Here is a 15,427-nt window from a genome sequence, read left to right on the forward strand (position 1 = left end):
GGAAGAAATTGACTTACTTTTTAAAATTTAAGCCCTTTTTGAAAAACTTACTTCTGTGGCAAAATTTTTTACCTGTAATTAAATTCAATATCTTGGTAATTTTTTTTTTTTTTTTTTGGTGTAGGTTCTTTGTTAGATAAGGCGATCCCCGCCCCCCCCATCCCAATGTGGCTCTAAACTTACACTTCATGAAGATCTGTATTCATATCAAGCAGATATCACAAATTATTTTCATTGCTCACTCGAATTTTTTTTTTTGGGGGGGTGAGGGTACCAGGGATTGAACTCAGGGGCACACAACCACTGAGCCATATCCACAGCCCTATTTTTTGTATTTTATTTAGAGACAGGGTCTCACTGAGTTGCTTAGCATCTCACCGTTGCTGAGGCTGGCTCTGAACTCAGGATCCACCTGCTTCAGCCTCCCTCCCAAGCAGCTGGGATAATAATAAAAAGATAATGTTACTTACAGAGGAGGGAAAAGAAGACAATTTTCCTTTCCCAGATACCATGATAATATATGCAAAATACTACTAGTGCTGTCTGTGTCTTCAGATCTTCATTATATTTTATTCAGAAATGCGTTTAGGTTTTAGTTTTATTTTGGTATTAAGTCCTCTACTGCTGAGCTACATTCCCAGCCCTTTCGGTTTTATTTTTTTTATTTTGAGACAGGGTCTCACTAAGTTATTGAGAGCCTAGCTGAATTGCTGAGACTGACCTCCAACTTGCCATCCTCCTGCCCCAGCCTCCCAAGTCACTGGGATTACAGGCATGCACCACTGAGCTCCATGGCTGTGTTTAGTTTTTAAAGAACTTACACAGAAATTCTTCTCATTTTCTCACTAGATATAATTTCATTTATCTTTCATCTTATATTAAAAATTTGAATATGTTTGATTTCTGTTTAGATTTCTTCCACTAGCCCAGTTCTAGGATGCCATTCCCTGATTTCAAGAAATTTCTTACATGTATAATCTTGAGTACTAATAACTCATGTAGTTTTAATATCATAAATTTGTGATATGAAAAAGAAGAGGTTTTCATTGAGTCTAATCATATTCACTTGATCATATTACCAGTTTCTTTCATTATTTTAGAAATTCACAAATGAATATGTGTACGGGTCTTGTTAACCAAATAAACATGTATCAAAAGATGACGTGGACTGGGGTGGTGACTCAGTGGTAGAGCACTTGCCTCGCATGCATGAGGCACTGAGTTTGATCCTCAGAACCACATAAAAATAAATAAATAAAATAAAGATATTGTGTCCATCTACAACTAAAACAATATTTAAAAAAAAAGATGATGGAACTGATGTGCAACATCTAAATATGTAAAAGTGACAAGCAGAACTTTACTATGCTGAACAGAGGCCAGGAGAAATGAAATCAGGACTTGGAGAAGCACAGGATTTGACCCTTGAAGGTCTGTCTGCACCGTTGCGTGTTACAGGTCAGGGAGAGGATGAGGCCTGCTGGTCCCAAAAAGGTCTCTCTGGTTCACTGGTACAGCTGGGAAAATGTTTTAGATTACACAAGTGTGCGGTGAAATTCTGCTTAAGTCATAAGCATATTCAAGATTTCCTTTTTTCATTTCACCAAACAGTGAGAACATCTTCCCCTGGAAATTGCATAGGTTTTGTTTGAGTACTATGCCCCTTTGCTTGGATTGAAGCCTTAATACACACAACATGCCCCGAGTTCTAGGCATCGTTTTAATCCTGAAGGGCATTTTTAAAAAATGAGGAATCATCACATTATTGGCACCTGGGGGACTTGGCTTCTCTGCTTTGCCCACCCTGGCTCACCCATTTTACCATTTAGTCTTAAAAACAAGTTACCTTCAGAAGGTGCATGTTAAATAGAGCTGGCTTTCATTTATACACTGGGGTATATGCCTTGTATTATACTATCCTTTGTTAATTCACTTTGTAGATGAAATATCAATGTTTAAGGTGGTAGAAAAGCTTTATGACTTATTTTATCTCTAGAATTTGAGAACATATTGACTTTTAGTAGCATAACAGTCAAATATTTTTTTAATGTGAACATGGATTTAAGTGTGTGGAAAACATGTTATTTAAAGTATTCAAAATATTTTCTCTCCTTGTTAGCTGGACCAGTTATAAATTCTTTTATTGTTGGTTTTGCTTCATTCAGCTGTGGAGCACTCAGAGGAAAACCCCATTTTGCTGGGTATCAGGTTTTTCTTTATTTGAAAAGAGGTGTAAATTATTCATAAAGGTAATTCAATTTGATATTTTAAAATATATAAAGAAAAGCTGGATTTGGGGGACTTCAGTGTCCTGGAAGTGCTGCCTACACCTTAGCAATATCCACCACATGTTGGCATGCAGCTGGTCACCAGCAACCACTCCTAACCAACAAGAGGGAAAGTAATAGCAACTAAAACACTTTGTCTTTAAACCAAGGTGTCAGGTTTATATTTTATCTGTAAAAAAATGTAACATGAATATATTTGACATCTACCTCAGCAAACAAATTAATGCTAATTAAAGATTAATGTGTTGTAATTAGCATTAAAAATGCAATTAAATTGTGAGTAAATGGACCAGGAATAGAAAATTGTTAGACGTCTCACTGCCTGGTTTTCATATTCTGCCTTTTGTTTTTGCAGCAAATAGAGGAAGCGGGGCAGCAGGCAGCTCCCAGACTGGAGACGCTCTGGGGAAAGCACTTGCTTCGGTGAGGAAATATTGACTTTGGACTCCACGCGTACCATTGTAGCAGGATAAACTTTAATCAGAAGTGGACATTTGGAATTTTAGAAAATGAATGGCAAATATCTTTGATTTTTTGGAAAATGCTAGCTGTCCTGCATAATGATCACTGGAAAAGTTGAGGGGGCGCGGTTTTGTGTCCTGTCCATGGCTGGTCTCTAACATCTTGTTTTCTCACAGTGTTGGCTAAGCTAGAGTGTTCACTTATTGATCTGGGGATATTCTCTGTGCCTTTCAGTTTCTAGATTTTCTATGTAGATTTCTTTTTATTCTTTAAAGTAATATGGTGCTCACTGACCAATAATGCTAGCTTTGCCAGGATAGTTCTAAAACGCTTTGGAATAGGCATTTTAAAAAAATGAGGAATCATCACATTATTGGCACCTGGGGGACTTGGCTTCTCTGCTTTGCCCACCCACTACTAGGAAGACAGAATTAAATGGTTCTCTTCCTGGATGCTCCCCAGTGACAAAATGGCACACCTTATTTGACCAAGGAACTATACCTGATATTTTGGTCAAAAGCTAAACATTATCAGTTGCAAATGTAAGTGGAGGTTGTCTCTGGTTGCTTTTTTCCTAACCATTGGGATTGTAAAATAAACCCAACTTATATTAACATTGTGTCCTAAGTAAAAGTGCTTATTTAATCTGGGCCTTCTATAGCTTTGGAATCAGAATGCCCTAATTATAATGAAAGGCATTGAAGGTAAAACCTTAGAAATGATACTGTCTAACCTCTCATTTTGTAGAAGAAGGTGTTACATTTTGCATTTCAGAGTATTGGTACTATAATTGATGCTTACATGTATTTGATAACTTGTAATATTTAAATGAATTGCATTGGTAGCTTTGTAGTTTTAAAAACTGTTAATTGTTTATTCCTAATAAATGAAGGATTTTTTTTTCCTTCTTACCATTTAAGATCTATTCTCCAGATCACACTAACAACAGCTTTTCATCAAATCCTTCAACTCCTGTTGGCTCTCCTCCTTCTCTCTCAGGTACTGTATCTTAAATCATATTTCATCCTAGTAACAATTTTTGAGAATGATTTCCCTTTTATACATTTTGCTGTAGCAAATAGAAATTCACTCCCCTCCTCCACCCCAAAACCAAAAACATCACAGACAAATAAAACAGGATGGGAGAGACAGATTACAATATGACAGTACATTTACGTCCAAAATCTTTCTTAAAAATTAGATGATCCTTTTAGACTACACAGGCACATGAAAAATTTATTTCTTAAACTTTTCTTAGCTCTGCCAAAGACTCCCAACAGCAGAATAATATATTCCAACAAAACATCTCAGATGGAAAAAACTTGGTTAATGTAATTGTAAATATGAATATAGACTATATAGTCATCAAATGTAGGCTACTTACACAGATCATTTCCTGTAGACATTTCAGCCTTTCCAAATTATTCCCTCTTTAAAATATGTGCCATTGGAATATTTGAGAGAAACTATAATTTTGTAAATAAATTGTGAAACAATTTTTTTGGAGCATAGGAGATGTTTGCCTCTAAAATATAACAAATTAACATGAAATATGGCTTCAAAATGAATAATTATAAGTTGAAGGATATGTCAGTAAGTCATTTAACATTTCAGAGATGCATTTAAAAGACTTAATATCTTTCCTGTATAAACGCATCTAGAAAATCTTACCTGATACCTGTCTCACCCTGGAAAGAAGACAGGTAGCTTCCAAACAAAACTAAATCACATGCATTCCTGACTGAAAACTGACAGGCAAGGGATCCACTATGAATTTTAGTAGGTCAGTTTTCAGTAATCCACTGTAATCCATAGTGGATCCCTTGCCTAAAAGTTGCATCCTCGAACCCTGTTTTATCCCCTATATGCAATGTTCATATGGCCCATTATAAATTGGGTTCCCATATAAAATGGAAAGTTTCAGATTGTTGCAGAAATTTCCTAAGTGATGACTGTGACTAAGATGCGATTTCATATCAGCTATTTCCAAGCCTCCATGATAGGGGAGGGTCACAGAATAAGAAAAGGGATGGGTAACCGCATCTCTAAAGAGGCCAAGTTAAAACTGAAAGAAATGAAGATAATCGTAAGAGGATCATGAAGTATTATTCCCCGTGGCACAAATGGAAAGTGAAGTTCAGTGGTGTTGTACTCTTCTAGTTCTGCACCGGATTCTTAGGCTTTGAAAAATGATCTCTTGTGCAGTGTCTAGAACCAGACAAGGATTGGGTAGAAAGCACTCGAGGCCGGAGGGAGAGAGCATCTGAGTTAATGGAACGCCCCACGTCCCCATTTCAAACAAAGCAACTCTTAATTCCATGTGTTCTAATTTGGAAAAAACAAACAAGCAAGCAAACAATGTTCTCAGGTTTTAAACTGTGAGAACAACTAATTTAGTCTAATGCCCAGTTCTATGGATATGTGTACTGAGGCCCTTGGATGGGTGGTGTAGCTCAGTGGTAGAGCACTTTTGCCTAGAATGAGAGAGGCCCTGGGTTCAATCCCCACTATCCTTGAAAGGAAGGAAGGGAAGGAAGGAGAGAGGAAGGAAGAGAAGGAGGGTGGGTGGGCAAGGGCAAGCAACTTGCCAAGGTTACGCCATTAGCAATAGATAGTAATGCCAGAGCTCCAAGCCTACACTGTGGCTCCGCTTCTAGCTTATGGTGGGACCAGAAAGTCAGCATGCGTAACCTTTCAGTGGACTAGCACACGTGCCTGCAGCCTGTGCAGCCTGTTCTAGGTGGAAGGCACAGAAACAAGGCTGCAGATGCCACTTTCTGGGTCCTGGAAATGCATCCTGGGAAGACCACGTGCTGGGGAGAAAGAACTTTTATGAAGATATAAATAAGGGGACAGATTGCTATTTTCACACTGACGGCTCTGTCCAAATTCTGTCAAGAAAAGTAATTGAACAAAATATTCTATTTTTGTTTAGCATAAAAATACACAGGCATACCCAGAAAAGACAGGAAGAATGGATTTTAAAAGTGCTAACAGCATCGGGGCATGAGATTTCAGTGAGATCATAGCTATTAGTTTTTTCTTTTTTTGAATTATGTATTTTCTGAGCTTTGTACCCTAAATACATATTAAATTTAAAATTGGCTTTTATTTATTTTGCAGGTTAGACATAGAATATGTATTCTTTTAATTTTTTTTAAGTTGTTGATGGACACAATACCTATACTTTTTTTTTTTTTAATGTGGTGCCAAGGATAGAATGTAGTGCCTCACACATGGTAGGCAAGTGCTCTACCACTGAGCTACAACCCCAGCCCATTCTAATAAGAATCTTTCTTTACCATCAGGTTTTGTGAATAGTAATATGTTTATTTTCTTCACAAGAAAATATTAGTTGTTACTATTGTATGGAGTTTCAAAATTTCTGTTTAGTGGATTTTTTTCTAAGTAGTCTAATTCTTTTAAAATGTTTCCAAGAGGCTCAGGGCTCTAAGTTTAATCCCCAGGCACCCAAAAAAATGTTCCTAAAAAATAATCTCATTTCATAGATCACTTTATACAGGTTTGTGTGTGTGTGTGTGTGTGTGTGTGTGTGTGTGTGTGAGAGAGAGAGAGAGAGAGAGAGAGAGAGACAATACCTTTATTTTATTTATTTATTTTTATGTGGTACTGAGGATTAAACTCAGTGCCTCACACATGCAAGGCAAATGCTCTACCACTGAGCTACAATGCCAACCCATAGATCACATAAAACAAGTAGCACAGGTGCTTTCCATTGATGAGGGGATTTTGGTTGAACATAAACTAGCCTTGCATAAAGATCTAACAGCCCCTCCTTCTGTGTACCCTTAAAAGTACTCTATAGTAACTGATTTCTTCTACCAGGAGCCTTTTCAGCTGAAATTAAGACTCCATTAAATGTTCTCTTCTAGAAGGAACTGAGGGTCCATGTAGAGTCTACATGTTTTACATTTCAAGGGTTTTCCTGGGCTAGGGAAGCAGCTCAGTGGCCTAATGTGCATATAGGTCCTGTGTTCATGCCCCAGCACCGCAAAAGAAAGGATGAAAGGAAGAAAGAAAATGTTTTCTTTGCACAACATTCTGGTCTGAGAAGTTCACATGTAGTTACCTTATTGTTTAAGAGAACATCAGCATCAAAGGACTATTTTTAAAAAGTACATTCAGTTGATTATTAAGTTGATATGAATCTAATATTAATTCTCATTGTACTATCAGCAGGCACTGCTGTTTGGTCAAGAAATGGAGGTCAGGCCTCATCATCTCCCAATTATGAAGGACCCTTGCACTCCTTGGTAAGTCTCATCTGCTTCTCTGCAGCCACTTTCCAATCCAGTTTTTCCTTTCCATCTACTTCACATTCCAAGATGCTCCTTGTCACTGGGACTATAGGTCAATGTTACGCACACCAGCTTGATTACAGCCAGTCATTAGACTGCTTGTTTATGTTTGTCGATGGTTACCTGGATACTACTACAGTGGAAGGCCTGGGGTACTGAGCATCTAGGACCAAAGAAGAGACTCAGAATCCTAGCAGGATAATGACCTCTACCCCCATGGTTGGGAGAGACCCCTGCCTGTGATTAAATAACTTCCCTGCCATCAACCAGCTATCGCTCCTGCTCAGCCACACGGCTAGAGCACTCAAAGATTCTTGCTACCTCTACTTTGGTTCCCAGAATAACAGGTTCATAGGAGGTTTCCTCTTAACCTCTGAATAAGAGACCTACTGTTTATTTCCTCATTCACTGTGGTTCTCATAGGAATTCAGTAATATTGTTAATAGTACAGAAGTGCCTACTCTTCAGGAGGAAATAGCTGAACATTTCCATGGGAATAATTCGTACTATAAATACTCATGATGATTCAGTGTCTGACACTTTAGTCTTCCTCAACTCTTGGTGGATGGGGCTGGAAATACGCATGCAGCCACCCTGATCCATGCAGTATCTGGTCTTGACATGAGTCAGATGGGGAGGGTAGCCAGAAGTGGGGCAAGCCCATTAGTCCTTCAAAGCTGAGTTTTCCTTTTTTTCCTGAAAATTTCTAGATGAAACAGAAGGCATGGATTTCCCTAACTTAGTGTTATCTTGTCAGTGTTTCTGTATCTTCCCTCTCTGCTCCCTCTTTAAGGAAAATCGAAAGATGAAAACACAAAGATGGATTCCCTCCTTCATTGTGCTCTTCTCCTTGCTGGAGTGTCTGAATCATCCAGCTATGCATTTTAGCCAATAAAGGGAACCACACACAGAGATAGCATGTGCGCTACCCAACCCATTGATTGGCAGTCTACACCTAAGTAATGCATAGCTGTTTTAAGAGTTTGCCTCCTTCTGTCATTCTTCAGGACCCATCCATCCCAAACAGGCTTTTTCCAGCTTTAAAACTATAAGGCTATTTATAGTTCTGGACTACAGCTTCCATTCCTTATGGATCTGAATGCTCAGAGGGGCTTCATAAGTAGAAACTCCTCTTTCCCTCCACTAGGAGAGCCAGCATTAGGATAGGCACATGTCTGTCTTTTCATGCTTGCATTTACACTCAGAAGTATATATTATCATTCCCATTTTTTTTTAATTTTTTATTGTTGGTTGTTCAAAACATTACAAATTTCTTGATATATCATATTTCACACTTTGATTCAAGTGGGTTATGAACTCCCATTTTTACCCCATATACAGATTGCAGAATTACATCAGTTACATATCCATTGATTTACATATTGCCATACTAGTGTCTGTTGTGTTCTGCTGCCTTTCCTATCCTCTACTATCCCTCCTCCCCTCCCCTCCCCTCCCCTCTTCTCTCTCTACCCCCTCTACTGTCATTCATTTCTCCCCCTTGTATTATTTTTCCCTTTCCCCTCACTTCCTCTTGTATGTACTTTTGTATAACCCTGAGGGTCTCCTTCCATTTCCATGCAATTTCCCTTCTCTCTCCCTTTCCCTCCCACCTCTCATCCCTGTTTAATGTTAATCTTCTTCTCATGCTCTTCGTCCCTACTCTGTTCTTAGTTACTCTCCTTATATCAAAGAAGACATTTGGCATTTGTTTTTTAGGGATTGGCTAGCTTCACTTAGCATAATCTGCTCTAATGCCATCCATTTCCCTGCAAATTCTATGATTTTGTCATTTTTTAATGCAGAGTAATACTCCATTGTGTATAAATGCCACATTTTTTTTATCCATTCGTCTATTGAAGGGCATCTGGGTTGGTTCCACAGTCTTGCTATTGTGGTATCATTCCCATTTTTATAAATTAAAAAACTCAGGCTCAGGGCTGGGACTCTAGCTCAGTTGGTAGAGCGCTTACCTAGCACGTGTGAAGCACTAGGTTCAATCCTCAGCTAAAAATAAAAAATAAAGGTATGGTGTCCATCTATATAAAAACTATTTAAAAATGAAACTCAGGCTCAGAGAAGGTTAGTGACTTTTCCCAGGTCAAATAGTAGCAGAGTTAGCAGTCTCAGGAGATGGTTTAACTCCCAAGCCCACCGAATCAAAATGCTCTGTACCATAGACTAACTCCATTAGACACACATTCTTCCTGTCGATATAGAATAATTAGAAATTGTTTTTCTCATGCCGTAGAACTGGCCCATCTGTTTGCCCAGCACATGAGGAATCAGAGTAGATCATAGCTTGATGCGGTACAGAGCAGCACAAGGTTTAAAGTCCAGAACTCTTGATTCCAACCCTGACTTTATGTTTCCCAGCAGTGGGACACTGAGGAATTAATTCACTTCTTTTCTTTGAGCCTCTTTTTACCCTCTGTATGAAAGGGATATTAATGTCTTTTCTATCTGTAGTACCCATGAGCAGCAAGGATCAATGAGATGTTACATTTTTAAAGTGTACAACAGAGAGTAATACCTGATGTCATTGATAAAAGCAAAAAAGTGTGTGTGTGCATGTGTGTGTGTGTGTATGTGTGTGTTTGTGTGTGTCTCGCCATTTTCTTTTTCCTCTAATGGAGGCCTCACCTAGCTGAGGTAAACTAGAATCCTAATGTGGCTAGAATGAAAAAGGTCCTTGGGCTTATGACTATATGAGGTAGTGACTCTGTACCATAGAGGGGCTTTGAACTCATTGAGACATCGTCCTCAGTGAATGAGGGGGTCAGATCTTTATGATGCTTCAGTCTTCAAGTTTTACATTACTTTGGTTGATAGAATTTTAGTGATTTTTTTTTCTGTAACAAACTTGGGGCCTTACATACACATGTGCACACACATGTAGACTGGTATTGATAGTAGACAAGAAGCAACTCACACAGGTTAAAAACTCAGTAGGAAGCCAAAATCTGTATGCTTTTACCTGTCTCTGACTTGAAAATAATTTAATTAGGAAACCACAAATAGACCATCTTCCACTGAACTCTTAACTAATCCCTTCCGGAATGTCTTGGGTTTTGGTTTGTTGTTGTTGTTCTTTTTAGATATGTGCCTAGTCGAAAAAAAATGTAGGCCCAACTCTCCATCACGATGGCTTAGGAACCTACTTCCTCAATAAGACTCCTAACGCACAGACTCTTTCTTGAAATTCAATGAATGATCTTTCATAGAGTAAATCTAAATTATCTTTCAAGCTAAAACAGTTCAGTGTAGCATACATACACAGTAATGTCCTGGAAGAACTTTTTTTTAATTTACTTTTTCATGTAAATAATACTATAATTTTAACATCAGCATTTCCCACCAGTTTTCCAGGAAGGACATTATGTATTTTTATTATTGTTGGAAGGCAATTAACTGTATTGCAAACATATATTCAAGAACCAAAGTGTGGTTTGTGTCCATCAAAGATCTCCTTATGTAACTAACCTATGCATGTATTTCAAACTAAATCGAATTTTACGTCATTTATTAACCAACAGCAAAGCCGAATTGAAGATCGTTTAGAAAGACTGGATGATGCGATTCATGTTCTCCGGAATCATGCAGTGGGCCCATCCACAGCTGTGCCTGGTGGTCATGGAGACATGCACGGGATCATTGGACCTTCTCATAATGGAGCAATGGGTGGTCTGGGCTCAGGGTACGGAACCGGCCTTCTTTCAGCCAACAGACATTCACTCATGGTAAGTGATGAGATTTGTAGAGTATACAAATTTGTACAGTGCGGAATTAGAATTTCAGGTTTAAATAACTACTGCTACTGGCTTTTCTAAAGCAGCTTTATTGAGAAAACAAAAGTTCACCCATTTATAGTATACAATCCAATGTATTCTAATGCATTCACAGGAATGTGCAGCCATCATGACAGTCTAGTTTTAGGACATTTTAGCCCACTGTAAAAAAGAAAACTCACCAAGCACTTATTTCCCACCCTCTGCCTCCAACAACCACTAATCAATCTACTTTCTGTCTATAAATTTGCCTAAATATGGACATTTTCCATAGATGAAATCACATAACACATGTTGGTCTTTCTGACTAGCTGCTGTTAGTTAGCATAATCTTTTCAAGGTTTACCTATATTTTACCACATATAGAGCTTCTTTTGTTTTCACTGCCAAATAATATTCCATGGCATGGCTAGACCACATTACATTTATCCATTTATTAGGTGATAGGTAACTTGGTTTGTCTCTGGTTTGGGGCTGTTATGAGTGATCCACCTATAAATGTTCATGCATAAGTTTTTGTGTGAGCACAAGTTTTCCATTCCCCTAGCATATATCCAGGAATGAGTTGCTGGGTCACTGATGGTGTTTTAAACCATTCATCTTGGTGACTTTGATTTAAGGGTTCAACATTGCCGAAATTTCAAATATGAGCAGGTTGGGCTTATTATTATTATTCCTATCCTTATTATTATCATTATCATTAAAGAAGCCAAAATGGTCCCTTGTGTCCTCAGTACGGGAGGTAGAAACATATGGCAAATTTGTTTGTGTACATACATGTTATGGGATTGTGAAATCTAATGTAGAGAATAGTTTTGCCACCACATTTATAAATAAGAGTTTATTTGAATAATCTGTTAGCAGATTTGTCCACCTGACAATTGGAGTGTCTCTTTTACTCTTTTGAAAGAATTTTAGAAAGCATCTTTTGGGGTGTGTTACAAAGACACTGAGAATATTAACAGAATATTAAGTTGTGACAATTAATGAAATGACTAAATAGGTGTAGAATTTGATGATATTATAATAATTCTGCTCTATCCAGACTCCTGTCTGGTCATAAACACCTTAGTGTCCTACTCTGTCCCTTCTAGATTTTTTTCTAAAAATTGCTTGAATGACGGTCTCTTTTCCAGTATAACTGTAGCATATTTTGTTTAAAGACATTCTAAAGGAAACACAAAATAAGTACAAGTTATTAGGAGGTTCTTCAAGTTCTTGTTCAAGAGTATTATTGTGTCCTTTCAGTTTCTCCTACTAAAACACTAAGATGAAGAGTACTGTCCTGAGCAGTGTAATATCAAAACCTGCAACCAATTTGAAACCCAAAATACTGGATTATAAATAGAAGCAATGAACTCACTTCTAAAATGTGGAAAGATATTTTTGAATGCCAAAGCTATATCTTTTTTTCTTTTTTTTTTCTTTTCCTTGACCTCTACCCTAAAAATTCATCACTAAGTAAAATTTGTCTGTTCATAGTGGTTGCTAAGAGTTTACAAAAGGAAAGTCTAGATTTTAATTTGGCTTGGCCTCAGGTAATGTGTTAAATTCACTTGGGATGCATATAATATGAGATTTTCATTTGTACAGCTCTCTTTTTTTTTCTAACTACGATGTTTAAACAATACTGCTTTTAATTAAGAAATCTGGCTTTATTAAAAGCCAGATCTGTGACTTATAACCATTTCTGTATATCTGCTCTCAATCAAGAGAAAAATAGTTTAATTTCTGTAGCTGGGTTCGTTTTGCATATGTTAACCGGATGCAGCACGCAGCCAGGGCATTGCTTCAGAGACTGTCTTTCCATAAATATGTAAAGTTTGTTCTTAAGTACCAGATGTAGGTTAAGTGGTTCTTTAACATACTAAACTATACATAGATGCTTTTTGGAACTATTTGACCTTTGAATTGCCTCCTCTTTGAGTCTGATTCAGAGATGGGATGGGAGGAAAAGTCTAGAATTATTTTTGGAGATGGGGAGTTGAACTGATTTCAGTGCAGGGGAACAGGAGAGAATAGAACAGAACCATTTTGAAAAGGGAAATAATTGGCCAATATAACACAGACACCTCTTTGATTGGATTGGAAAAGAAAAAAAAGCTATATAGAAGAAATAGAGCTTCCAGTTTTGTGGACGAGGAAACGTTCCTGTTCACTCTTTTGAGACATCTTGTATTCAATTAAGAACAGCCATGGAGCCAGCCAGAACGTGGTACCACCTCTGTCAGCAACCTGCTGCATCTGACCCAAAGAGGGGCTAGTTACCTTTTCCCCCTTTCTTCTTGAAAGACCATTTAGCCTGTCCACAGAATCCTAGATCCTCAGTCTAAACATTAATGTGTGTGGAAGAGGCTGGATTGGCATATCTTTCCTTGGGCAAACTGGTATGAATTTTAAAACAAAAAAAAACCTAAGAACAAAGGAAATAGTTTCTGAATTTAGTCAGTCTAATGTTAGCCTTTGACCATTGGATACATTCCACAATAAAAGGGAAGTTTAAGGGGAAGCAAAAAAAAAAATGCAAAACAACCCCCCACCTTTCCCCACAACAACAACAAAATAAAAAAAAAAATCAAGGAGGATACTGGTAATGTTTTCCACATTTGAATTTTAATACATGAAACAGGCTATAAAACTTTGGCCAGCTGCAGTAAATAAAGTAGCAGCGGGAGGTATGCACCGGAAATGTGGCAGAAAGCACTGGAAAGAGCCACATTGGGCTGCACACCTTCCTGTGTCCTGGACTGGAAGTGAGGGACCAGGGACTCCAGACTCATCCCAGGGTGGGAGTTGTTTTGAGCAGATCTCCTTTCTCCCTCTCCTTCCTAATTCCTTCTGATGAAAGAATAGACAGCTTTGAATCCTCTTGACCTCAGTACTCTTCTGGTTCCCTCCCTCCCCGCCTCCTGAAAATCAAAACAAAATGGCTTGATAACTTGGAAGATGATGTAAGCCTTTCTTTCTGGTGCAGCTTGGATTTGTGGTGGGGAAAGCTGCGGTTCTGCCTCAGCTATTATGTTATCTCATTTAATTGCTAACATATTGTACTTAGCTTTTGATTCACAAAAATGTTTTCCTTGGAGTTCTGAAGTAGGTCTTCTGTGATTTACTAAGTATTAGTGTAATGAAAGGGTTTTTTTTTTTCTTTTCTTTTCTTTCCTCAGCGGCATGGCTCCTAGCACCAGAGAGAGTGTTGCAAATGTGGGCGCTTCTAGATGATATTACTTGCCTAGGTCTTTTTCTTACCCCAAAACATTCACTGACTTTCCTTCGTCTATTAGATAAAGACCAATTCTTTAGTCCAGCATTTAAGACCCATGTCCACTTACCAGAGGTCTTCCATTTAGCCACTCCAATATGCAGAAGGTTCTGCAGCGAGCACATTGTGTGCATCTTACCAGAATTTGCCCAGAACACTCTCGCGAGGTACCTCTCTCCGATGGGACCTGCCCATCCATTTCTTTCTGCCTGCCTAATTCCCACCATTTTCAAAGTTCTGACTCAAATTCTTCCTCTTCCAGGCCTTCTTCTCTTGCTGTTCCTGCCCATGATCATCATTTTCTGGTCCACTCTTAAAGGCACTCTGAGTCACCCCATTTCTAGATATTTATCTTACCCAGCTACGCGTAGCTCGGCATCTTTTATAGATATGACTTTTGCCTTACCAACTATTGTAAATTCCTTGAGTATCACGTGTCTCCTTCCCCATAAATAGACCATCCATCAAAAGGGAAGAAGAGAAACTAACATTCTCAGTGCCCGAAGAGTTTCCAGCCCCGCTGCTGGGTCCCATTTACGGTATACCAGGCCAGCTACACCAGGGCCCATTGAAGTGATCATGGTGGCCCCAGGAGGTTTGAGCAGGTAGTCTCAAGGCATGCAGCTGAATTTAAACTCAGATACGTTGACTCCAAGTTCCATGCTCTTTTTTAGTACCATGAGTACTTCCCAGAGACTGTCAGCCTTTTGAGAATTAATTTTCAGTGCCAGAAGCTTGTGATTTTCAATTCTTGATCAATGTTGGGTGGCAGAAGAAGTTTGCAGGTATTTTATGGCCAAGTTCCCAGAGCAGCTGTCTCCCTCCCCGCCCCCTGTCCCCCACCATGGGGTACACGCTCAGGGTACAACCCACGTTGTCTAAACACTTTTTCTTAAGTCAACATACTTTTGCTAAGTGGCCAAGGGTGTGAACTCTTACATGAGTTCTTGAGTTAGTAAATTTTAAGTCATTATTTTTCTTACATAACCACCTAGTTTTCTTATAGAATCAAAGTAGAAATCTCAAAATGTGAGAGAATGAAGGAAACAGCTGGGCTTTCCACTAACCTAGTTAGAAACTTACCAAATATAATCCCTTCTGTACCTCAGATGTCTCCATGGTTAATCCTGATATTGGATTTTTAGATTTCCTATCAATTATTGAAATGGCAATTTTCCAAATTTAATTCTCTCCACTATTCATTCGTTATTCATACCACCAGATGAGGCCTGGAAGAAGCCTTTCAAATGACCTAACCTCTTCTTTTAACTGAATAAGAACAAAGCCCATATCGAACAGATCTTCATG

At 38.4% G+C, this 15,427-nt stretch overlaps 1 protein-coding gene across 26 annotated transcripts in view; it reads left to right on the forward strand.

The window, feature by feature from the left end:
* Positions 1–15,427, forward strand: part of Tcf4 (transcription factor 4) — a 348,091-nt gene that overhangs the window by 307,781 nt on the left and 24,883 nt on the right. For 21 of the 26 annotated variants that reach the window (XM_048806171.1, XM_048806164.1, XM_048806169.1 and 18 more), the window contains 4 exons: positions 2,644–2,711; positions 3,671–3,749; positions 6,948–7,024; positions 10,606–10,809. In XM_048806171.1, the coding sequence (XP_048662128.1) occupies positions 2,644–2,711; positions 3,671–3,749; positions 6,948–7,024; positions 10,606–10,809 (428 nt within the window). The remainder of the gene's footprint in view (positions 1–2,643; positions 2,712–3,670; positions 3,750–6,947; positions 7,025–10,605; positions 10,810–15,427) is intronic. The other 5 variants (XM_048806170.1, XM_048806173.1, XM_048806167.1 and 2 more) reach the window with 1 other exon arrangement.

Source organism: Marmota marmota, unplaced genomic scaffold, assembly GCF_001458135.2.
Source record: "Marmota marmota marmota unplaced genomic scaffold, marMar, whole genome shotgun sequence".
Classification (NCBI taxonomy): domain Eukaryota; kingdom Metazoa; phylum Chordata; class Mammalia; order Rodentia; family Sciuridae; genus Marmota; species Marmota marmota.